Source organism: Rana temporaria, chromosome 4, assembly GCF_905171775.1.
Source record: "Rana temporaria chromosome 4, aRanTem1.1, whole genome shotgun sequence".
Classification (NCBI taxonomy): Eukaryota; Metazoa; Chordata; class Amphibia; order Anura; family Ranidae; genus Rana; species Rana temporaria.
In genome coordinates, this window is record NC_053492.1 from 62,998,153 (window position 1) to 63,015,567 (window position 17,415).

The 17,415-nt window shown below is 42.0% G+C and overlaps 1 protein-coding gene across 1 annotated transcript in view; it reads right to left on the minus strand.

Annotated features, from left to right (window-relative positions):
* Positions 1 to 492: 492 nt before the first annotated feature.
* The window catches only part of PTCHD4 (patched domain containing 4), a 44,479-nt gene continuing 27,556 nt past the window's right edge, over positions 493 to 17,415 (minus strand). The window contains exon 3 of the mRNA XM_040347673.1: positions 493 to 2,711. Coding sequence (XP_040203607.1) covers positions 1,078 to 2,711 — 1,634 coding nt within the window. The 3' untranslated portion in view covers positions 493 to 1,077. The remainder of the gene's footprint in view (positions 2,712 to 17,415) is intronic.

The window sequence follows — 17,415 nt, forward strand, 5'->3', positions numbered from 1 at the left end:
CGACGGGCAAAACACATCGTTTTGCTCGTCGAGTTCCTTGTGAAGCCGCCGAGGACCTCGGCGAGCCAAGTTTCCCCATTGACTAACGAGGAAATAGAGAACATGTTCTCTATTTGGCTCGACGAGTTCCTCGTCGGTTTCCTCGGCCAAAAGTGTACACACGACCGGTTTCCTCGGCAGAATACGGCTCCCATCGAGTTTCTGGCTGAATTCTGCCGAGAAACTCGGTCGTGTGTACGGGGCCTGACTGTTTATACTGACTGATTATCACAAAAAATGCTTGAATCAGCTGTAGCATTTCCAAATACCAGGCCATCTGTAGTTTCCTTGAAGTTCAACAAAGCCATAACTTTGTTTAAGTTTTCAATAGAATTAGGAGAGTTTAAAAACCCTATCAGTTTTTTATTGCTATCTATATATATATATATATATATATATATATATATATATATATATATATATATATATATATATATATATATACGTATCGATTACAATTTACTGTATTTCCTGTCACTGAAATTGTGAAAAACATAACATTTGCATAACCCCGTTACCTGCTCTCCTAATGGCCACCAAGACAAGAAGAGTGGAAAAAATCTCCACAGCAAAGACACAGACAGCAATACAAAAATTAGAGAGTTCCTAAACCTTCTCTATCCAAATCTAAAATATATATATATAATTTTTTGGATTAGATCTTAACTTCAGTCCTTTCAAAGCATGGGATAAAATATAGGGGATTAATCTGACACACCAAAACATGCTTGTTTAACATGTATAAAAATATACACATTTAACAAGTCAAATCTCCTGCTCTTGAAACTTTAAAGGATCAAGACAGTTGCAAACCAGGGAAATTCCTATTTATGCCCATGTTTCCACCAAACAGACTCATTATGAAAATGAGGTAATAGAAAATTGAATTGAATACATTTTTGTTACAAAAGTATAAAAATCTTGCACCTTGATGTTTCAAAAATACCCCTTCGTACAACTTTGGCCAGCACAAGCAGTTGATTTTTGCCTACGATCCCTGCAATTGTCCAAATACTTTAAGTAATGACCACTGTTTTCTCAAATAGAAGTCACGTGATCTGCATTTTCCTGAATTTCAATGCACTCAATCTCTTCTCTCTCTTTCCGTTTGGCTCTTCTCTTTTTCTTGTGGCGTTTTTTAGAAGGAGGGAAGAAGGTTAAGAAAACAGGCAAAATGACGAAGCAGTGCAGTATCGTGCAACTGCCAGTCAGCAGCAAGCATTTGAACAGTGTGGAGGTCAAGTTTGAAGGCACAAACAGAAGGGGTACCAGCCCAACAAGAAACGATATGACATTCTGGGTAATAGCTGTGCCATGCTCCTTGAGTGAATCTTGTATGCATAGAGTTCTTGTGTGCTCAGTGGCTAAGACAAATGTATAAAGCAGAGGGGAACAGTGATCTATGGCAAAGTTCAAAGCGTAAGTAAGGCACATGATGGATACGCAATCCATATCAACATTCCATAATGTCATTAAACCCAATACCCCCAATTCAATAGAAGTGACAGTAATTATCAGCCAGAAGTTTCCCAAAGGTTGAATGACTAAGAAGAAGGTTAAAATTAACACCAGCAAGATGCTAAATCCAGAAATAGCGACTGGCATTGTCACTGCCAAGCCATAATGATCCATAAAAACAAATGTGGGGTTGAAGACAATAAACTTGATGCTTTGTATCAACGAGAGTGGCCTCAGCTTTTCAAGGAGCTCAACCACTTCCCGTTGTGTGTTTTCACTAGTCCTAGCTACCAGATACATCCGGGATGCAATGATATTCAATTCATCGCCTGACCTAGAAATAATTATGTCATTTCTGAAGTGCTGAAATTCTGGTTTCTTTAAGAACACATTTTGGAGAACGTTGATAAACTCAGTTTTGTTTGATGCCGAAATATTGCCAACCTTTAAAAAGTGGTAGAATTGCTCCATCCAAGATTCCGTATTGAATCCATGAGTTATGGTTTTCAAGTCTTCTTGAACAGTTGCATTCCAGTATTCAAGAGGTTCATAGATATAGAATCCAATCACAGGGCTATAGTTGCTAAAGTACTTTTGTTGTATAAAAGCATAAGAAACACTGGGAGAGTCACTTGCTAGAAGGTTTATAATGTTTGATCCACCACTAATTTGGAGGCAGCCCATGAATGAGAATGATGCATAGATGAGGTATAATATGACCACAAAGGGTTTGACATATGTATTTGTGATCCACTCATTATAGTGATCTTTTATAAAATGGTAAATGAAATGGTTCTCATAAGGGTCTGGCTCATGGTGGGTCGAATGCTGATGCCCATCGCTCATCATTGTTTGAAACCATATTGGTTGTCTGTCCAAATACTCCTCGGAAGGAATTTTACAACAGAAGATACTGTGATATCGATTTTGCTCCAGTTGGCCAGCAAAGACTAGGCACGAGCCATAGAAGGAGAAAACATAGAAATAGTTTAGGACAATAGTAATGCACATGTTCTGGCAAAATATCTTTACTGCCTCAATGTTTGTAAAAGGACTAGCGCCCATTCCAAAAGTGATGATGTACAGAGAACTGGTCATTGTATACGACACCATTACATCTGAGTAGGCATCTGCTACCCTGTCTTTGAAAGGCAAACTTTCTCTAGTTCTCCTCCATCCAGAAAGAAGCTCAAAAACTCCTTTTGTTCCATGACCTGAAAGACAAAGCAAAAGAAAAGTTTTTATAATCTAGGACATATTTCACTTCACTTAAACGTAGCAGTGTTTTTTTATGTTAAAATTTGGTCAGTTCACCCAAACAGGACATAATAGTTTTTAGTCAATGTAGACTGCTTCATTTACTCACCAGTTTCTTACAAATCTCAGAATTTAAACAAAAATACCTGGTTTGCCTAAATTGTGTATCATTGGTCAAGGGGAGGTCTCCTTCCTTTTTGGTTTCTATGTATTTTACATAATATAGAATGCAGTATGATATACAGTATCTCACAAAAGTGAGTACACCCCTCACATTTTTGTAAATATTTTATTCTATCTTTTCATGTGACAACACTAAAGAAATGACACTTTGCTACAATGTAAAGTAGTGAGTGTACAGCTTGTATAACAGTGTAAATTTGCTGTCCCCTCAAAATAACTCAACACACAGCCATAAATGTCTAAGCCAATGGCAACAAAAGTGAGTACACCCCTAAGTGAAAATGTCCAAATTGGGTCCAAAATGACAATATTTTGTGTGGCCACCATTAATTTTCAGCACTGCCTTAACCCTCGTGGGCATGATGTTCACCAGAGCTTTACAGGTTGCCACTGGAGTCCTCTTCCACTCCTCCATGACAACATCACGGAGCTGGTGGATATTAGAGACCTTGTGCTCCTCCACCTGCCATCTGAGGATGCTCCACAGATGCTCAATAGGGTTTAGGTCTGGAGACATGCTTGGCCAGCTTCTTTAGCAAGGCAGTGGTTATCTTGAAGGTGTGTTTGGGGACGTTATCATGTTGGAATACGGCCCTGCGGCCCAGTCTCCTAAGGGAGGGGATCATGCCCAGGTTTAGTATGTCACACTACATGTTGACATTCATGGTTCCCTCAATAAACTGTAACTCCACAGTGCCGGCAGCACTCATGCAGCCCCATACCATGACACTCCCACCACCATGCTTTACTGTAAGCAAGACACACTTGTCTTTGTACTCCTCACCTGGTTTCTGCCCCACACGCTTGATACCATCTGGACCAAATAAGATAATCTTGGTCTCATAAGACCACAGGACATGGTTCCAGTAATTCATGTCCCCCTACCCGGAAATGCAAATCATATATATCTATGTGATTCTACACAGCCGAGCCACCCTGTGGCAGTAAAGCTACAGAAGGTGGTTGGCAAGTGGTTAAACAGCAGTTTTTTTTCTTTGTAAATGTCAGTTTTGGTGTAGTAGGTTATATATATGTACAGATGCAGCACTTTACAGACAGGTTCCAGCCATCCCCCAGGCATGTCATTGAAAGGAATTCTATACTTATAATATTTCACTTTAATCAGTAATAAAATGTTGCCAAATTGATTTTTAAACAGGTGTAGCACCCTCCTAACGTAGGTGCTAGGAAGTGTATATAGTTTTTGGCTTTTTTGCTTAACGGAGAAGTAGACAGGCAAATTTAGGTGCTGTCTGCTTAACAGAGAGCAGTAATTGATTGATTGGTAGGTCTGCTCAGTGTGCATTGGTGCGGCTCATGCTGTCTTAATGTGTCATACTGATCCAATAGCAAGGAGGCATATTGGACAGTGGGAGGAAACCTAGCAGGTGAAATCATGGATGCAGATACAGCCCTGGCCAATTAGAAGGGGATGTGCCCCATTGCATGCTGGGTGACTGTATCTATATTGGAGGAGCACATGGGCTTGTGGTTCCAGTTACAGCCCACCTTTAACCCCCCTAGCGGGTGGTTTTTCCATGCTAGGATCGGTATCCCCGAGTCACGCTCGGGGTAGATGTGGAGAGCGTGCAGTGGCGCGGCTTACCTGCTCGCAGCATCCACAGACAAAGTTACTTACCTTGTCCCTGGATCCTGCGATGCATCCCCGCTGTGTGAGCGAGCGGGACCTCGCTCGATTCACAGTGTCCCCGTGTGCCATCGATCTCCGTTCCCTGCGACGTTACGACGCACGGTGGCGAAGAACGGTGCCAAATTCAAAAAAGTAAACAAACACATTACATACAGTATACTGTAATCTTATAGAGTACAGTACTGTATGTAAAAAATACACACCCCCCTTGTCCCTAGTGGTCTGCCCAGTGCCCTACATGTTCTTTTATATAATAAAAACAGTTCTTTCTGACTGCAAACTGTAGATTGTCCATAGCAACCAAAAGCGTCTCTTTATGTCAAAAATGGTTTTAGAGCAGCTAGAAAACAGCGATAATAAATTATAATCACTTGCAGAATTGTGCGATAGTGATTTGTGCGGAAATTCGTCATAAAAAAATAAAAGTAATGACAGCGACAATTATGCAACTGAGCAAATTCCATTGATTTTGAGTTGATTACATTATTAAATAATTTTTATTATAAATATATTATTATGTGTTATAATTATTTATAATTATTTATTATATTATAATTTATAATTTAGTTTTTAAAAAAAAATCATACCCGGGATGCCTACAAGACTCTTGTTTGGTCAGATTTAAATGAGTTATTCCTAAGAATTGCAGGCCTACAGTATAAAACGCCAAATTTCCTTGCAAAATAATTGTACCGCTTTTGGTACGTAATTCCAGACAGAATCATACCGCCAGGGAGGTTAAGGAGAGAGGTTGAGGTGGGGAGCAGGTGGCTGCCTCTTCCCAGGAAAGGCTACCATGCAGCCTCAGGTACCAGACCCGAGGGCCTAAAGCCTGAAAGCTACAACCCAGAGTTCCTGTGTACGCTGACTGAGGGAGGACGTCTAGGGATCTGGTCTTGGTATAGAGTGTCGCTTGGAAGTTGGAAGGAGGCTACCAGCTGTCCCTGGACATTTTGTGAGTACAGACCCCTGAAGGGATCCCTGAGACTGAGTCTGTTGCTGAAATCCCCATCTGGTCCTCAAAGTCAGCAAACTGGGTGTGTGAGCTAAAGGGGACACTGGCTGGTGTCTTGAAGACTTAAAGGGGTTGTAAAGGTTCGTTTTTTATTTTCTAAATTGTGCATTGTTGGTTCACTTACCTTTTCCTTCGATTTCCCTTCTAAATGTTTTTTTTTCTTTGTCTGAATTTCTCACTCCCTGTTCCTCCTCAGTAAGCTGTTCTGGCTGACTAACCCCCAGCCAGAACGGCTCTGATGATGGGGTCAAGCTTACTGAGGAGGAACAGGAAGTGAGAAATTCAGACAAAGAAAAAAGACATTTAGAAGGGAAATGGAAGGAAAAGGTAAGTGAACCAACAATGCACTAGCTTAAAGGAACCTATTTAGAAAATAAAAAACGAACCTTTACAACCCCGTTAAGTCCACTGAGTCTCTTCTGCTTCTTCTCCAAATAAAACATAAAAAACAAATCCCCTAGACTTTTCATTGGAGGCAAAGAGCGGAAGAGTGCGTGCACCTGGCTGTGTGAGAATACGTGTTACTGGCTGCAGGATAATCAGTGGGAGACCCAGGTACCAATACCTAAGCAGTTCCTGCCGGAGCAGTGCTACACAGTTTTCTTTTCTTTTTTTGTTTTGTTTTGCTTGGGTAAATATTCCCCAGGGCAGTGCCCAGCCCTTAGAAAAGGCCCATTACTGTTTCTTACATTTGTCTCTCATTGACTTCACTGGGGTTCAGATTCAGTCCTGAACTTCAGTAATGTTAGTTGAACCTGCATTAAATCAAAATCAGGTATTTTTGGTTCATCCCTGCTCTCCGTTGGTCTCATAATGTCCAGATTTGAGGTGTGCGATCTAAAATTTGGATTTACCTCGGTGCACTCCTCATTGCCAACTATGCACATTGGGATTTAAGCTACTGGTATATCCATTTGCCTACCTTAGGCATGTTACAAACACATCAATAAAATCTCCTCCACAAGGTGTCTCCTGTACGTCCTTTCTCCTGCAGTTTCTTATCTCCCATGCTCCCTCCCCGTGCACAGCCCTGTGAGACCTGGTGTCTGTAGAAAGATAACATCTCAAACCTAAGACTGGGAGCCATTCAGAAGTCTTCCTCATGATACATCACTGTGACAGCCAATTGCAATGATCATTCAGTGTAAACATTAACATAAGTAACATACTAGCTATCTTATCTCCGTTCCTGACAGACAGTGATCTATGATGAGAGAGCTGCAGCTAACATGAGAATGTTTATTGGGTGCATAGGGAACCAATATTAGTTAACCAGGACATGCCCTTATTTTACTACTTAGCCCATTCATTTCAGTAGATCACCCTGTATAAGCTCTATTTAACAGTTTCATCTCTTGTTACATGTCTCTATTTTAACCTCTTGCCAACTTCCCCATTTTTTTAATGGATATGTTTTATAGCAGAAAGTAAAAAAAATATTGTTTTTTCAAAATTGACAGGCTCTTTTTGTTTATAGTGCAAAAAAAGAAAAACTGCAGAGGTGATCAAATACCACCAAAAGACAGCTCTATTTGTGGGGGGGGGGGAAGGACATACATTTTATTTGTGTACATTATTGCACGACCACACACTTGTCAGTTAAATTAACTCAGTGCAGTATCGTAAAAAATGGCCTGGTCATGAAGGGGGTAAAACTTCCCAGTAGATGGATGGAACACTTCACATGTAATGCCGGTATTTACATGTGAAGTGTTCCATCCATCTACTGGGAAACACACCTATGAACTATTCATATTGTTAATCACACCTGGTTGGCGTTTCCATTTTCCAATTTGGAAACATATGTATGGACTTTCAACAGCATTACATCCATGCTGTATGAATCTCATTTTCACATATTTCTTGTTTGATTTCATTTTCAATTTTTTATGTGATGTGAATTTGGCAGCATCTTCACGGATCTAATAAGTATTAGCGCTGCACTTTTTTCCCATGTAAAACAATACATTACTGATCAAACTTGGAAAAATAAATAAAAAATTCCCCTTAAAATGCAAATACATAAAAAAATATCGAATTGCTTTGTGTGGTAAAAAACTAACACTGTGCATCACCCTGAACACACCATCCCCACCGTGAAACATGGAGGTGGCAGCATCATGTTGTTGGGATTCTTTTCTTCAGCAGGGACAGTGAAGCTGGTCAGAGTTGATGGGAAGATGGATGGAGCCAAATACAGGGAAATCTTAGAAAAAAGTCTGCAAAGACTTGAGACTGGGGCAGAGGTTCACCTTCCAGGAAGACAACGACCCTAAACATACAGCCAGAGCTACAATGGAATGGTTTAGGTCAAAGCATATTCATGTGTTAGAATGGCCCAGTCAAAGTCCAGACCTAAATCCAATTGAGATTCTGTGGCAAGACTTGAAAATTGCTCTTCACAGATGCTTCATCCAATCTGACAGAGCTTGAGCTATTTTGCAAAGAAGAATGGGCAAAATTTCACTCTCTAGATCAGTGGTTCTCAACTTGGGGGTTAAATGATGATTTGCCAGGGGTCACCAAATCCTGGGCTGTTCCTGAAGCCCGCACTGTTCTCCTAGGAAGGGAGATAAGAGAGGAAGGAACAAAGAAAAAGGGAGAGAAAAGAAAAAAAAGAGAGCAAGAAAGACAGTTAAAGGGGGGGATGGGGGAAAAAAAACAAGGAATTAGGGTATAGAGACATGAAAGGGAAGAAAGGAGAACAAAGAGAAAGAGTGGTACATCCTAAAATGTACCCTAAGGGGTTTTAATACTGTACAAGTGGAAGGCACTCAGGGAGCGCTAAATGTCCATGGGTTAGGGGCACAAATTACTTGTCTTGCCTTGGGTGCTTTCAACCCACGCTATGAAAATAATTTTACTGTTAGGGGTCCCCACAACTTGGGAAATGTTATCAAGGGGTCGCGGCACTAGAAGGTTGAAAACCACTGCTCTAGATCTACAAAGCTGGTGGAGACATCTCCATAAAGACTTGCAGCTGTAATTGCAGTGAAAGGTGGTCTACAAAGTATTGATTCAGGGGGGCTGAATACAAATGCACATCACACTTTTCACATACCGGTATTTATTTGTAAAAAAAAATGGAAAACCATTTATCATTTTATTCCACTTCACAATTATGTGCCACTTTGTGTTGGTCTATCACATACAATCCCAATAAAATACATTTAAGTTTTTGGTTGTAACATGACAAAATGTGGAAAATGTCAAAGGGTATGCATACTTTTTCAAGGCACTGTAGCAATCCATTAAGATATTTTATATCACCTAATATAATCCATAAATGTTTAACAAGGAAATATTTTATAGAAAGAATTCTAGGCAAAATTAAACTTGAATCTGCTTAAAATGAGCAGGCAAGCTACCCACCATGCTTGGACTTCAATATGCACCCTCGGTCGAAGGGGAATCGAGTCAAACACCATAAATAATTGATGAGGATGAGATACTGTAATAGAATCAGATTCACGCGGAATCTATGCAAACTTCAGAAGATTTTATTCTCTGAGAGCTGACAACGTGTCATTCATTTCCAGAACTTTGCCAAAGGAATCAATCAATCAGGCTGATAGCGACCTGAATAAACCCTGATAAACTTTGTCTAGCCTTACACAAAGAAACATTTTTATTGGTAAAAAAAAACAGAAAAGTGTGTTCATTAGAAAGTGCTCATTAATTTTAATTAAGTCAATTATGTTAACAGTCTGCCAAAACGAAATGATTTTTTTTCCTTGCAAACCTGTCCACTCAAGCTTCTCTGGTTGTAACAGACAAGCAATAATTAACAACTGTGTGCAATGAAAGCCTTTTTGTTAGCCATAATTAGGTAGTACAGGGCAGGGTTGAATAAATCCTGGTTGCTATGGTGACTGGAAAAGGTACGTTAGTGGCTAAGACAAGCAGCTCTGAGGTCTCTCCACTTAAACCTCTCAATTAGGTTGGCGATCCATTGCACTTCCCAGAAACTGGGACCTGGCTTCCTGAACATGTCAAGTGACTTTCTGGGACCAGGCTTCCTCTACGTGTCATGTGACTTTCCTGCCCCTACAGCAATGCACACAGTGTGTGAGGTCACCTGTCTAATCCAAAGCAGATTGTAGGGGAATTAGGACAGCCGCTGCAAGGATTAAGATTAAAAGAGAAGCATGGGCTGGGAAAAAAACAAACATGCTGCAGCATCAGTGTGATGCTGCAGCTGTCCCACGTTGGCTCTAAGACTATGAATTGAGCAATTACATGACTGTTGATCACTCAGTTCTCAGTGTTCTGGGACAGCAGTGACTGTCAGTCACTTCTCTCTGCTCTGCTCCAACAGCACTCACTGGAGCACTGGGCTGGAGAACAGGCTGACAGAGCTGGCCTCGGCTCGCCACATGCTGAAGGTAAGATCCAATTGTCGATCAGGCAACTGGATGGATCCCAACAAAAATGTCGGTATCTTTCCAGAACCTGCAGGAGCTATGAGATGTCAGCTGACAGTAGACTTTATCCCACAGACAGATGAATCTGGGTCACAGGAGAGCACAAGTGTAAATCCAGAAGAGACACATGAGCAAAAAAAGCTTTGGTCATACTTCTCTTTTAAAATATTTCAACAGTCAGAACCTTTTTTTTATTTTAGTTAGAGTAAGGAATGGTTGAAACCACTGTCGGGTGGTTCAGACACAACAGGAAGTGGGAGAAAATCTCTCCAAATTGAAGAAAATCCCCTCATAGTTGCTATCAGGAAGGTGTTCCTATTGGATGATTTCCCTTTCATTTCTTTTCAAAATATTGGACTTTCCATTGCTTATAGTCCTAGAAACAATGGTCACCAAGACAGTGAGAGAGAATCACCTCAGTGGGGATACAGGAGTTCTAACCCTTCCCAACTCTTTACAAAAAAATATAAGGTGGGTGGGGGGGGCATATATTTATATATAGCTGCATGCATATAAAGTAATACAAATCAGTTCATACAGGAAATACAATATACTATAACTAATAGATTCATATCTAGACACACTTATACTTAATGGGTGCTTATTCTACCAAAAAAAACTATATAAAAAACAAGAAAGTAAATAAAAAGTGGTAGACATTTCAGCCCTCTGCTGTGTCTGAATTTTAATAAATCAAACGATTTCCTTTTGGTAATAGATGATGTGTTGATCGATTTAAAAAAAAAAATCATTCTAAATTTATGTAATATTTACTTAATGCATACATTGAAACAATGGAAAGGGATAAGTAGGATTTAAAAATAAAAAGTAAGGTACAGGGATAAGTAACCCCACATTTTGAAAACTGACACAGGAGATATGCTCCACCATGTGACTAGCCATCATACCCTGGCGATGATACAGTATATCCCAATTGGACAGTTATTACATATCCGTCCAAATGGTCCAGAAAAATAGGCATTGGAAAAAGAGTTACAAGCATTAAAGGCTACATTTTGAAAGTTGGATATAGTCAGAGTGGTGAATAAGGATGAGTAGATCAACAAAGATACTTTGTGCCGGCACTGACCTATCAGAATTGCTCTGATCCATCCTAGAAGCCCACCAGAAAAAAGGGGGAGAACAGAGTGTATTTCAAGTCCCCAGACCTTTTATTTTTTGCATCAGCTGCACAGCCACTGACAATTCCTCACCCATGGAGTACAGCAGGGATCAGGGAAGGTGAGGAGGCTATAGATTGTTAATTCACTTTTTCATTTTTTCTTTTCGTTAAGGTTTGGAGGAACTTTAGATGACACATGCAAGATTTTTACCCCCTATTCTTGATAAAAAAATAACATTTGATATAATAATTTTTGCTCAAATTGAGACAACTTTGGGATAGGAGAATACTCAGATCTCTACCACATTTACTTGCCATGTCCTGTTTTCATATAGAGATATAAAGTATGCCTGCCAAGGTGATAGTGGTGAATGAGGGTGTTAAAAGGCTTACATATATGGATGCTGTGGGGATAGGGCCATGTGTCTGACTGCCATTGTTTGTATGGGGAGAGGGTTCTTGTCATTTGAGTGTGAAAAAATACCAGCTTGAGCTACAGAGCTCTGTAAACTACAGGCTAACGTGAACAGAAATCATATGAATCAGGTGGCCAAAAAATATTAATATGCAAAACAAAACACAAATTTTCCCTGTTTTATTTTTTAGTCCTGAAAAACAATAAAGAAAGAAGATATGTACCGTACACAACCACTGCACATTCCCTTTGAAATGAATAAAAACATTGCTGCTGCCCATCCAGTTTACAGAGCCCATTGAAAGTTGCACGTCTCTATTGGGAAAAAAGAACAAAGGGCTTTGATTAAAAAGATAACATCTTTACATTACTTAGATGCTTCCTCTGTGAAATGAATAATTTATTGAAGTTTGTTAATAAGCGGCTTACTTAATTAAAAATGTCCTAGTATAGATAGCCTCAGAATCTGAGACAGACACTCATCCTGCATAACATTTATTATGCACGCTCAGAAACTCCAACAGTTACAGCAATGTAAAAACATGCATTTTACATTATTACAGATACACTATATTACCAAAGGTATCGGGCCCCTATGCCTTTACACACACACATACATGAATTTTAATGGCATCCGTTTCTTAGTTCATAGGGTTCAAAATTGAGTTGACCCACCCTTTGCAGTTCTAAAAGGTCTTCTAGGAAGGCTGTCCACAAAGTTTAGGAGTATGTCCATGGGATTGTTTGACCATTCTTTAAGAAGCACATTTGTAAGGTCAGGCACTGATCTAGATGAGAAGGCCTGGCTCGCAGTCTCCTCTTTAATTTATCCCAAAGGTGTTCTATCAGGTTGAGGTCAGAACTCTCTGCAGGCCAGTCAAGTTCCTCCACCGTAAACTCGCTCATCCATGTCTTTATGGACCTTGCTTTGTGCACTGGTCCAAATCGATTTGGTGGAGGGGGAATTATGGTGTGAGGTTGCTTTTCAGGGGTTGGGCTTCCAGTGAAAGGAACTCTTAAGGCGTCAGCATAACAAGACATTTAGGACAGTTTCCCAACTTTGTGGGAACAGTTTGAGGATGTGCCCTTCATGTTCCAACATGATAGTGCACCAGTGCACAAAGCAATGTCCAGTGGAGGATCTTGACTGTCCTGCAGAGAGTCCTGACCTCAACATGACAGAACACCTTTGGGATGAATTGGAGCGGAGACTGCGAGCCAGGCCTTCTTGTCCACATCAGTGCCTGACCTTACAAATGCACTTCTGGAAGAATGGTCTAACGTTCCCATAGACACTCTCCTAAACCTTGTGGACAGCCTTTCTAGTAGAGTTGAAGCTGTTAAGGGTGGGCCAACTCAATATTGACTTATGCCGCGTACACGCGATCAGTTCGTCTGATCAAAATGGACCGTTTTCATTAGACGAACCGATAGTGTGTGGGCCCCATCGTTTTTTTTTCCCATCGATGAAAAAACTTAGAACCTGTTTTAAAATTATCTGATGGTAAAAAAAACGATAGAAAAAAACGATCGTCTGTGGGGAAATCCATCGGTTAAAAATCAACGCATGCTCAGAATCAAGTCGACGCATGCTCGGAAGCATTGAACTTCATTTTTCTTAGCACGTCGTAGTGTTTTACGTCACCGCGTTCTGACTGTGTAGGCAAGACTGATGAAAGGCAGCTTCATCGGATATCTGATGAAAAAATCCATCGGTCCAGTTTCATTGGATGAACCGATCGTGTGTACGTGGCATAAGACTGGGATGCCATTAAAGTTCATGTGCGTGTAATGCCGCGTACAGACGAGCATACATGTACGATTAAACCGGTCCGCCGGACCGTTTTCACCGTACATGTATGCCCGGGGATTTCTGTATGGTGACTGTACTCACCATCATACAGAAATCCGCGCGTAAACAATACGCGGGGCGTGTCCGCGCCGTCGCCGCGACGATGACGCGGCGACGTGGGCGGTCCTGCCAGTTAAATGCTTCCACGCATGCGTCGAAGTCATTCGACGCATGCGAGGGATTGCGGGCGCTCGGACATGTACACTAGGTCTGTACAGACGACCGAACATGTCCGAGGGGACAGGATTCCAGCGTGCTGTTTTAAAACAAACCCGGAAATATTTGCCCGCTGGGAAAAGGCCCGGCGGGCAAATGTTTGCTGGAATCCTGCCCGCTCGGGCCTACACACGACCGAACATGTATGCTGAAAGTTACCAGTTTCAGCAGACATGTTCGGTCGTCTGTACGGGGCCTAAAGGCAGGTGTCCTAATACTTTTGGTAATATAGTGCCTATACAGCTATCTATACAGACCTTACACTTACCTATTATACATTTTCTATCATATATTTTCTAGTACAATGGTGTGTTATGTAAAGCATACCATTTATCAAAATTACCATTTTCGGTTACCAAAAGGGGGGGCGTGGCTAGCCGCGGTCAGAGATGGCAGCTTGAGAGCGGAGCTCCGTACCAGCGGGACACATAGCGGCACATAGCAGCTGACCAGGCGAACTTCAACACCCGGGACCAGTGCCTATCTCCCTGGGGAACCCTCCGACCATGACGAGGAAGAGAAAGGAGGACAGGAAACCGCACAAGCTGACGGAATTCTTCCCGTTCAGCCAGCATGGAGGTAGGTAAGATGGCGCCGGCTTGTCCTACATGCCAGCGCGCCCCGCTCGCTCTCCTCCTCTCTCCTCTACCTCACAAAGCAGGCACAGTGGGTCCCAAGGCAGCCCGCAGTCATGTCCTGACACTCCACAAACAGCTAGCCCAGCAAAGGCTAGATTCAGAATGGAGGAACCACAGTGCAGCCCAGTACCAGGGCCTGATGCAGACTCAGGGGATGACACAAGTGAACTCCCTGCTAGAATTGAAAAATTCCCCACCACAAATCAGCCTGTTTTGGATACGGTGTTAAAGGACATGCTGCTCTCCCTCAGAAGCACCATTCAGGCAGACATGATGTCCTGCATGAACAAATTCCACACAGACATACAAGCAGTGGAAACGAGGGTAGAACATATCGAATCCAAGATGGGCGAATATGCCACTACAATCAATGATCTTGTAGATGCCCAGGAACAGGGAGAGGATGAGATGGAGGGCGTTAAAGCTAAGCTGGCAGATTTAGAGGACAGGAGTAGGAGAAATAACTTAAAAATTAGAGGTATCCCTGAATCAGTGCAGCAAGGAGAACTCAAGGCCTACGCCGCCACTATGTTCTCAGAACTACTTCCTGACCTCACTGCGATCGATGTCACGATCAACAGAATCCACCGCCTCCCGAAACCATCCTATCTCCCTGACAATATACCCAGGGATGTTATCTTGAGACTGCACTTCTTCCACGTTAAGGAACAGTTAATGGCAGTCATGCGCACCAAAGACCGTATACCATCCAATTACCAGCACTTGCTATTCTACGCTGACCTTTCTCAGTATACCTTGAAAAAGCGGAGAAACCTGGCTACTATAACTAAGGCACTGAGGAACCATCAGATAACCTATAGGTGGGGTTTTCCAACCAGCATCACCATCACTAAGGAGGGCAGAAACCATGTGGTGACCTCGCTGGACGGTGGCCTGACCTTACTTAGGGAATGGAACATTCTCCCTGATGCTGCAGACACAGCTGACATTGTGAAAAAACCAAGACCAGTGGACCAGGAGTGGAAGATGGTCACTACCAAAAATTCTAAAAAACACGCCTAAGCCTGGCATGCATAAATACAGTATTAAGTCCCGTGGGGGGGGCTTGGCTTTCTTCATCACAAACTCTCCCCCCTAATTGTGCCTGAGCAGCTTCCTGCTGCACTCTGAGAAACTGTTGTTCTCTTTTGACCAATTTGTCGGTTCTGAAGTTTGAATGTCTGCTGCAGCTCTCATGCCGGAACTGCAGTTTTGTTTTTTATTTTCATTTTTCTGCTTATTTTATTTATTTTCTTGCCTTGTTTTTTCCCGTCCTTCGAAGCACATCCAGAAGGCCGGCTGGCCATTCGTTACGAATCACCTGAGATTTCATCTGCTGAACAACTATCTCACTGACTATGGCTTGGATTCGACTCTGGTCCACAATGGAGTATCATTGACACCGAGGATTCCAAAAGGTTGCATGAATGTTCTCCTAATCGTGAGTACTATGAATACACTTGCCCTGTACACCTGCAACTGCTTATGCTGCTCCCTACTCACAATGGGGGAGTTTGTTCATTTTCCACGCCACCTGACTCCGATGTGGAGTCTTCAACTCAATAACACTACTCAGACATTATGGGAGTGACGTTTCTCTCTATTAATACTAAGGGCCTAAATCACCCCGCTGTGGGCCGAGGCCTTGCAACACGGAGGTGATATTCTGTGCGCTCAGGAAACGCATTTCCGTGTCTCGGCTCAACCTCAATGCTCCCACAAGAATTTTCTTCATGTTTTCATGGCAAGTGCCGAACTTAAGAAGCAGGGTGTCCTCACGGCTATACGGGACTCAGTCTCCTTTCAGCTTCATGAGGAAATCCAAGATGGTAATGGCAGATATCTTATCATAATTTGTGACATCAACTCCGTTACGCACACACTGGTAAACGTATACTCTCCCAACCGCCATCAAATACGCTTCATTAACAGGCTCATGAAAAGAGTTGAGCGCATCAGGAAAGGTGCCCTGTTACTCTGTGAAGACTTCAACCTAGTTCCTGAGAGAACTATAGACTCTACTTTTACTCCTTCTCGTGTGGGCCCATCACTTCAGCAAACAATATGCCAACATAACTTATTTGATGCGTGGAGATGTCACCATGCCGACGAGAGAGACTTTACCTTTTTTTCATCCCCACATAGGTCCTACTCGAGGATAGACTTATTTTTGGTTGACTTTGGCCTTCTATACAAGACTACTAAAACGGCCATTAATGCTATCACTTGGTCGGACCACGCGTCCGTATCTCTCTCAATATCCGATGCTCTTTCGGTGGGCCCAGTGTGGAGAGCTAACCCTGCACTCCTACAAATGCCGGACTCGAAGACCTCCTTGGAGGATCATTTATGGGAATTTTTTGAGGTTAATGTAAACTCAGTGGATGATTGTTCTGTTCTATGGAATGCACATAAGGCTTTCATGAGGGGAATTTTTATTAAGATTGGGGCAGGGGTAAAGAGGCGGAGGCAAAAACGCATCAACGACTTAACCACTGAAATTGATGTTTTAGAAACCCAGAATAAACAGGCTCCTTCTCCCCTGGTGTCTAGCAAACTAACGAGGCTACGATGTGACCTTAGGATGTGCCTTCTGGATGACTTCGAGAAGTCGTCTAGGCGGCTTAAAGCTCAATTTTACGCTAATGGCAACAAGGCAGGTAAAATATTGGCACGTTGACTCCGCGGACATAGATATAAATCCAAGATCCCTTTCATTATACACCCCACGTCTAGAATTAAACACTATCACCCTAAGGATATAGCAGATGCTTTCAGCAGCTACTATGCATCCCTTTACAATCTTGAGCAAGACCCCCACACTTATCAACCTAAGCCAGCTTTGATAGATGATTTTTTATCTAAATTGTCCCTACCCCGATTGACCTCTGATCAACTCCAGGAGCTAAACTCCCCATTTACCATTCAGGAAGTTAATTTGGCCATAGACTCCTTACCATCTAACAAATCCCCAGGCCCAGATGGGTTTGTAAGAGAATATTATAAAACATTCAAGCAGATACTGTCTCCCCACCTGGTTAAGGTATTTAATGGTGCGGTTGCCTCAGCTTCTTTCCCCTCAGAAATGTTAAAAATGTTGATTATTACGTTACCCAAGCCGGGGAAAGACCCATCTGAACCACA